The sequence below is a fragment of the Chaetodon trifascialis genome, chromosome 10 (genome assembly GCF_039877785.1).
Source record: "Chaetodon trifascialis isolate fChaTrf1 chromosome 10, fChaTrf1.hap1, whole genome shotgun sequence".
Taxonomy (NCBI): domain Eukaryota; kingdom Metazoa; phylum Chordata; class Actinopteri; order Chaetodontiformes; family Chaetodontidae; genus Chaetodon; species Chaetodon trifascialis.
In genome coordinates, this window is record NC_092065.1 from 26,265,958 (window position 1) to 26,274,634 (window position 8,677).

Consider the following 8,677-nt stretch of genomic DNA (forward strand, 5'->3'; position numbering starts at 1 on the left):
GCTGCTGCGTTCCCCGAATGGACGGAGTTGATGAAGATGACAGGAAACAGCCAAACAAGTACAGGTACAGGTGCTGGGGGATTTATTCTCTTCTCTCACATTTAATCACAAAGCTTCGCAACTAGTGGCCTCTCTGGTCATTTTGGAGCTGGCACATCAGAAATAACAAAGTACAAAACGCAAACAAAGGCGCAAACATGCATCAAGAACAGCCGCTAATCCATTCCCGGTGGTAGGCAGTCCGATCTGAGCCGAGCCAGCAGCCTCATGGCTCATCCAAGTGTTCATACAGCAGCTCCTTTCATCAAACAGCGAACACTGCAGCCAGCGGCCAAACCAACGAGACCTTGCCTCCTTCCCGACGTCCACAATGGCTGATCGGCCGCACGGAGCACAGTTCCAAGTCCCGCAACAAGTCCCGGTCCAGCTCCGGCGAACAAAGGCGTCCGGGGCGCAGAAATGAGCTCACCAACAGTGTCTCTGAAGTTACGCAGTTTCTGAACTTGCTGTAAAATACTACACAGGAAAAAAACAACCTTCAGAAACTCAAGTGCAAAGCTCTCAAATTTCACCTGCGCTGTTTGCGCCAGTGGACCTCTGCGGCTTAAAGGTGGGAGCGGAAACGCGTCCGGCAAATCTCTGTATCACCGCCATCAAACAGCTGTGTATCTGATAAAAGATTAGGAATGATTTCATATGCAGAGAGGGCCCTCCTCCCTGCTGATACACCAGACCCCATCTCAGACCCAGAGCAGGCAGCGGTCAGTGCGCCACCTGCTGCTCAACTACAGCTGCTGCTCCACTCAGGCATGAGGAGGACAGATCTGTCTGATGTGTGGAGACATCTGATTCAGCATCTTCTCCACAGCAAAACTAGCTGTGTTTTAACATGTGCATGGACAATAACAGTGTTTACCAAGCACGGCACGGCACGGTACGGGTGGAACTGAAACTATGAGCCATAGCTCAGTTTATTGAAGTGTGACAGAGAGCCAGCATGCACAATGACCAGCGCAGCAGAAGTGCAAATGGATAGCAGCCTTCATCACGGACCCTCAGCACATTCACTCACACTGGGGTCATTCCAACATGAAGCTTAGCCAGGAGGTTTAAGGAATTTAAAAAACGTGTTGTGTTCGACACAAAACTTGAATGTTGCACCATGTTATGGGTAAAGGACACCATTTCCCTATAACTGGTCACATCTGTGCCCAGCTTAAACCTCTGCACCCTCACCCTGCTGTGGGGACTCATGACAGGAATAAAACACATGAACTCATGTTTTCTGGGTTTATTATCGACGTTTCATTCAAGCTGCTGATAGCAGCGATGCTACTGTCAGCGCTCCTCCACTTGTGTGAGCCTCCTGCTGCCTGCCTTGGCCACAGTGATGAGGACGATGAAGAAGAAGCCCACAGTCCAGACGGCAGCTACAGGCAGCACCACCATCATCAGCATGCCTGAAACAAACACCAAAAAGAAAAAAATCTCACTTCCAGTGAGGCCTGCAGGGAAAGGAAAGACAACAGGAGACAGGGGCAGGAGACAGACAGGGACAGAGACGCAGGAGCTTACTGGACTGAGGTCTGTCTGGCATTTCTATCCTGATGGGTCCATATGACAGCAGGCCCTGCGATGGGTCTGCTCTCACTGCTTCTCTCTTACTGATCGAATTACAGTTCTGTGCACAAATAAAAACAAGAGAAATGAGAGAAAAGTGCAAAGTGAAGCCATCAAACAAAGACAATAAATCCTAGAAATGACACATCCTTTCATGGATAAGGAGGTATTTTCTGTTAGCTTTCACTGTATCTAATGACAGATATGAGGCCTAATGTCACATAAGTCTTCTAGACTGCTAAGCATAGCAGTAAGAGGAGCTCACAGGCATGCAGGACGGGTGGTCGTCGGGCTCACACAGCTGCACGCTGCAGTGCAGGTAGAGGTCGTGAGGTTCAGCTGTGAAGCGAAACATGTCAAAGCTGAAGCGAATGGTGGAGCTTTCTCCATTACGGCCGGACTGTCCCGCGGTCATGTTCAGAAAGGAAACGGTTTGGTCGTTCACACACCTAGAGAAGGAGATGGACATGAGCAGGAATGAGAAAAGTGGAGTTGACAGTAAAAGCACAAAGCTGAGATGAACTGTGGGTATCAAGAGCTGGTCCAACCCGTTCAGAAGCAGTGAGTGAGAGGATCCCTCTGCAGGGCTCGGCTGGGGAGACTGCGTGGCCCAGCACTCGTTAATGCGGAGCAGGAAGAAATCTGCAGGCTCTATGACCCTCACCTCCACGTACACCTGGACTCATTTTCACAAGTTATGTCAAAGCAATCTTTGAAACGATACCAACAAAAACTGGTTCAGCTGGTCGATGAGCGTTGGCTGACCTTGTCTCGGAGCTCAATAGTGGGGGCACTGGTGTAGGCCTGTGTGTAGGACTGGTCTGTGTACAACATCATCTGAATCGTGGCATCAAGTTCATCCACGCGCATCACCGTCTCACTGTCCGGGAACAGAGAAGAAGAAAGGCAGCGCACAGTTTGTTTGGTGACTTTGAGCGCGTAGCTTAAACATCTGTGCTAAATGTTTTCAGATTGCAGTAAAATCAGTTTCAGGAGGTCATCAAGGAGCTCTCTGGTTTGAGACAGCCTCTCAGATTTGCTGAAGAACATCATTTGTCACAGAAGCACATGAAGGGAAAAGATTTCTCCTCTACACGTTTCAGTGTATTCTCTGAGATTTTTAAACAGACAGGTGAGATTCTCTAAGAATCAGGGCACTGCCAGTCTAAACAGCATTCACGCCTCTTAAGTCAGCATCCTATCCTTCCTACTACCACCTGAAAAATATGACCAAGGGGTGTCTGTCCAGAGAAGACATGGAAAAACTTGTTCATGCATTCATTTTCAGTAGGTTGGACTACTGCAATGGAGTCTTTACTGGCTTAAACAAAAAAACAATTAGGCAACTACAGCTGATCCAAAATGCTGCACGAGTCCTTACAAACAGCAGAAAAATGAATCATATCACACCAGTCCTCAGATCACTGCATTGGCTTCCTGTGAGTCAAAGAATAGACTTTAAAATCTTACTGTTGGTCTACAAAGCATTAAATGGTCTAGGACCAAAATATATTCTAGATTTATTGACTCCATATGAAGCATCCAGAGCTCTCAGGTCATCAGGGACAGGTCTATTGTGTGTTCCTGAATCAGAAACAAACAACGTGAAGCAGCTTTCAGTTATTATGCTCCTCACCTGTGGAACATTCTCCCTGCACACCTGAGGTCTGCACCAACTGTCAGCTCATTTCAATCAGGCTTGAAAACATTATTATTTGCTACAGCTTTTACTTAAAGTAAATATATCTGCTCAATGATTTTAATCATTCTAAATGCTAAATTATTGTCTTATTGTTTTTGTTTTTTCCTTTAAATGTATTTTATTTTTCTATTCTCTTCTAATTTCTTTCTTTGAAATGTATTTTTATGCCTCTGTAAAGCACTTTGATTTGCCTGGTGTATGAACTGTGCTATAGAAATAAATCTGCCTCTGCCTTTACCTGGAGAAGGGGATGACTGGGAAAGGCAGGCTGATGGTCCTGGTGTATGGATACACGCATCTGTAGTCCATCTTAATGACAGGACTTCTGATGATGTTTCCAGTAACCTGAGGGTCTGACAGTAGACTCAGGGAATATGAGATGTGAGTGAAGTTTTTCTGCATGAAGGAGGAAAAGAAGAAAAAGCATGACTGACGAGGATGACTGCTCAAAGTGAAGTGACAGGTCTGCTCCTCTCGTACCTCCAGCGGTTTGCCTCCACAGGCTGCATATTTTTCTTTAGATATCTTGGACACGAAGTACGACACACCGTTGATGGCCGCCCTCTGAGCACGACAGGATTTGTTGGGCAAATGCAGGGACTCCAGTGGCACGTTGTGATACTTGAAGAAATCTTCTATCACTCTGATTGCAATGTAGTTTTTGCCACACACAACTTTAATGTGTGCATCTGTAAAATAAATAAATAAAAACAAAGTTAAAAAAAAAAAAAAAGTAGGTGTGTAACTTAATCAAAATCCACCAAAGGGGCACCTCACACATGGTGGTCAGTGGCCGTCAGGTGGAGCACAGTGCTGCTGCTCAGCCTCCCTGGAGGGGAAAATGCCCCCGATGATGACCTAAATGTTATTTATCATCTTTATTTCTCAGGTTTGGGGACTAAAAAGTAAAGTCCAGTACAACAGAAAGGCTGCAGTGAAAGATGTGGCCATGAAAGGTTCAGTGAAATGATACACTACTGGTTGAATTATGGGAAATGTAGGATTCTTAATGTGTCTGGAGCCTGACCCTCACTTAGCACTCTGCATCACTTTTGTCCATTTATTTTTCACCTGTACCTTACAGATCCCCCAATGTTGAGTGCAATACCAAAGTGCCCACTTAGCTTTAGATTTTTAAAAACGTTTTTCTTGGATTACTTGATAAAATATTCCGTTTTTTAATGATGATGGGCGTCTCAAAGTCCCCTTTGTGACATAATAATGCTTGAAACGGGTAGAGTCAATAATAGGAAAATAAAACAAATGAGAAATAAGCCTACCTTTGTCACACTGGTCTCCATAATATCCAGTGGCGCACCTGCAGCTTCTTTGGTCCCTGGACAGGACGCACCTTGTGCGGTCCGTGCAGTGACCCACACTGCATGTTCCTGCACAGTGAGGAGATAACTCTTAACACTTTGCCGAGCTCCAAGTACACTTCACACCTTTGCACAAGTGGACGTCTTTACCCTGAACACGGTGGCGCGTGACGCCGAGGAGAAGCACGAGGAGCAGGCTCAGCTGGGGTGAAGAGAGGACATGAATGAAGCTGAACTGTGATGAGTGTTCACCGTACAGAAACAGTCCTCTGTCAGCTTCCAGCTTCACATCACATCAGTACTACTCTTCATCCTTTACACTCACCTTCAAGCCCACTGAGATCATTGCTGCTGGCTGCTGGTTTCGCGTTGCTTAAAAATGGGAAGTCTGGTTTATAAATGCGATATTTTCCGTCTGTTCTCTGTCGTCGTTTTCACTCTACTGCGCTCCAATTACGAACACCTGTTGATTGGCAGGCTGTGTGCTGCTGAAGCGCATTAAAATCCGACCATTGTCCAACAGGAGGCTGAATCCCTCCACTTATACATTTTATTTCTCTCTAAAATGAATTGACTCTCAGTTAATTGTTAGAGCTGAAACTACTTCAGCTGTTGTAAAAGTCATCGCACTGTGCGCCCAAACAGTCGCTGTGGTGAATCGTCACAGTTTCACAGCCTGTCCTGCCTCGTTTCACCAAGTCCTCACTTAAATAAACATGAAATCTCCACTAGATGTCACTATTGTTGATGCAAAGTGGGTTCAGTGCAGTGAGAGTTGACCCCATCGCCATTTTCAGCATGAAATAACTCTACATGCAGCAGGACAGTCAGGATTATGAAGTGCAAACTAAAACTCAACACTCACCACACATGGGGATGAGTGGAGGTGCAGAGAACTGAACCAGGACTCGGTTTGGGCTGCTGCTGGTGCAACTCGCTCTGGAACAATGCAGGGACAGCCAAGGAGCTGGTGGTGGGTTTCCACAGATGGCTACACCGGTGATCATCCGGGGAGCGGACACTGAGACAGTGCAGTCTTATAAGAGCGTGGGTGTTCATCTGAGTAAGAAAACGGACCGAGCTGACAATGCAAATGCACTACAAGAAAAGCCAGAGCACACTGTTTCTGCTGTGGAGACTCAGGTCTTCTGGAGCACAGGGGGCACCAGCCATCTTCCATGGAGTGGTCTGCTGGGGCAGCGATGTCTCGACTGCCGACGGGACATGCAGGACACTTCACCCGCAGTGTGTGGAGCAGAGACACTGCAGGTCCTTCCTCCCTGCTGCTGTCGAACCTTACAATCAACACTGCTCCAAGTAGACTGCACACACCAGAACTGACAACTCATGAACAATATCACTGTACACTTAATTATATATAATATATATAATATATAATATCAATATTTCCTATGTGCGGTAAAAGTTAACTCAACCATTGCATCGTCTTACTTATATTGTTTACTTATTTATTATATCTTGCTTTTTTCTTACTGATGCTTCCATAACAGCCTGCTGTGGTATCAATAACAGATTGTCTTGTTAAAAGATTTTGATACTGAAGGAACAGAAATCAGGCTTTTGGTGTCAGCAGGTCAAAACAGTGGGAGGCTGTGCCATGAAGGGTCTGTGGTGGGAAACCAGCATCTCATGGGAAATCACAAGTGGGTCACCGTATTTCCTCCAGTGCCAGCTCAGCACGCCTGAGGCCGGACTCCATATTCTCAAGACGTTTGGGTGCAGACCATCTGTTTTTGATGGGACAAATCACAGCCAGAATAAGTTTTTGATGAGGGAAGCGGCATGATTGATGAGGCAGGCTTGCAGCAGTCCATCTCTGGTGGCGGATCAGATGGGCAGGATGCGAATGTGTGTTGTGTTTTTCTTCAGAACAGGGACTTGGACCAGTGAAGAGCCATGGACAATGATTGCTATCTGTTATCAGAGTTTGAGTATTTGTCATATATAGTTGTTTTTTTTTTTTTAATCTTAATGGCTGCCCTACTGAACTGTGCATGAGGTCAGTAAGATGCTGAGGCAGAGGACAGAAGACTTTCGTTGCAGTTGGGTATCAGTCAGCTTTAGATTATGTCTTAAAATACAATCTTTGATTCTTTACAAATCTGGCGTCTGTTTGAAATCCTGGGTTTAATTAGCACATCAAACAGTTAAACTGCTCCATGGAAACCTCAAGACACACGGTCGACCTCGCTCTGTCCCAGCGAATCTTATTTTACTGATCATTAACATCATTTTCTTTTGAGGTCTCGTTTTTTGTCTTTGAGATTAAAATGAGCTATAAATCGTTACTGTGGTGTGTCGCTACAACCTCGAGTTCACGCGTACCCAAACAGCAGCAGAACAAATCTACGGAGAAGAAATCAGTAATATTATTTATTAACAGACCAAGAGAGAAAGACTTTACAAATGTGTGCAGACAGATTTAGAGCATGGGTGGAAAATCCGTAAGGTCAGCACAGAACCAAACATCAGTATCCACGTGCAGCCCACCTTAGTTTTAAAGTAGCTGCATGTATTGGTGTAAAGATAAGACATTTTTTCTCGCAGCTCTTGCATCATCTCCCTGAGCAGCATCACGTGGTGGCTCTCGTCTCGTCGGCAGTGGTGCGGTGCTACCCTGGTGTTGTGAAATAGCCGGCTTATAGGAGGTGTCTGTCATCGGCCTGATTCACAACACCAGCTGCAGCACCCACACCTGAGAGGAAGGTGCTGCTGCTCTGCTGCTGGACGTATGAAAGACACACACAGACGCACACACACAGGTTGTACAAAGGCCACACAAAGAGGAACCACTCATTCCATCTCCTGAAGCCTGCAGACGTCATCACCCATCGCGAGTGATTTGGTCTGATTTTAGGTGATGTACTGTGCATGCCAGGAGGTTTTCAGGTTGGCAGACACATTAAGTGTTGGAGGGCAGTGGCGCGTCTCTGCTTCTCGCATTGTGTAGGAATACAACAGCATGGCTCAGCTCCGTCTGTGGCCGTGAATGAACTCAGTATCTCTGCAGCTACGCGGAGCAGCCAAGACAGAATGAGCCTCCATCTGTGTTCTCTCAGGCCAGACTGAGGGACACGGAGTGCGGGCCACAAACCTAACAGGGGGGATGATGGGTGATGATTTGGTGGTGAGTAAACCTCAGCTGAAATCAGGCTTTGTTACTAAAGTGGACTGATTTTATTAGCCAATGTGTAAAACTCCTTTTCCATGCAGCAAAATATTGTGTAAAACTATGTGATTGATCAGGAATGTGTTGCCGCTCCCCCCCCCCTCCATCACCCCAGAAATCACCCCTCTGATACGGAGACAGACTGAAATTTCCCTGCAGCCTCATAGTCGAGTTCAAGCCGACCAACCATCTGCCAGGGGACAGGACGTGCCACAGATCTGCGCTACAGCCTGCGGAAGCAGCACGGCTGCGTCCTGCAGCACTGAGGATCAGTGGCCATGTGAACAAATGACAATCCTCAGTTACACTCAACTCTGTGGACAGGTGAGCTCAAGAGGTTCATGAGATGTTGTATAAGAAGTTCGCTCTCTGGACACTGTCACTCCACAGCGTAGAGGAGTGAAACATCTGTCCAGCGTGAAGGATCGAGCGTTCAGAAGGTGGAATAAATCCACCGCTGCAGCAACATGAAGCTCCAGCAGCTGCGCGGCAGCGTGGATAAGGCTACAACTGGAAACTCATTCGTCACTGACGGTCGTCCTTCAGCACTGTCTTACAAGTAAAATCAAAGGCTTGACGAGCTGCTCTGCACACGCACTGTGAAAATACTGTGTGTGTGTGTGTGTGTGTGTGTGTGTAGTTGTGGGTGTGCATACGTACATACAGAGGGTGGGAGGGATGGGTTTTCTGTTTTCCTTTATAATGTTTTAAGCTGCTGTAAAGCACTTTGTGTTGCATTCATGTATGATATGTGTCACGTATGAAAAGTACGATATAAATAAAGTTTGATTTGAATTGAAAAAAAAAGTAAAAGTGAGAGAAAGTAAAAGTGATGGACGATGAAGT

General features: G+C 46.2%; 1 protein-coding gene across 2 annotated transcripts; it reads right to left on the reverse strand.

The window, feature by feature from the left end:
- Positions 1-67: 67 nt before the first annotated feature.
- zpd (zona pellucida glycoprotein d) lies at positions 68-5,371 on the reverse strand. 2 transcript variants are annotated; one of them, XM_070972831.1, is made up of 10 exons: positions 4,967-5,321; positions 4,792-4,843; positions 4,603-4,710; positions 3,803-4,011; positions 3,561-3,718; positions 2,386-2,500; positions 2,169-2,296; positions 1,886-2,069; positions 1,576-1,681; positions 68-1,460 (listed from the first exon to the last, which is right to left on the reverse strand). In XM_070972831.1, exons 1-10 carry the CDS (start codon positions 4,985-4,987, stop codon positions 1,339-1,341), a joined length of 1,203 nt encoding a protein of 400 aa, XP_070828932.1. In that variant the 5' UTR covers positions 4,988-5,321; the 3' UTR covers positions 68-1,338. The 2 variants fall into 2 exon arrangements, with proteins under 2 accessions (XP_070828932.1, XP_070828931.1); XM_070972830.1 differs by having other exon boundaries at positions 937-1,460; positions 1,886-2,296; positions 4,967-5,371.
- Between the last annotated feature and the right edge of the window lie 3,306 nt (positions 5,372-8,677).

Coding starts and splice junctions, on each gene's coding strand:
- zpd (XM_070972830.1), bottom strand. CDS start 4,987: ATGATCTCAGTGGGCTTGAAG. Junction 3,719..3,802: donor GTGGAGGCAAACCGCTGGAG/GTACGAGAGGAG, acceptor TCCTTCATGCAG/AAAAACTTCACTCACATCTC. Junction 1,682..1,885: donor ACCACCCGTCCTGCATGCCT/GTGAGCTCCTCT, acceptor ATTTGTGCACAG/AACTGTAATTCGATCAGTAA.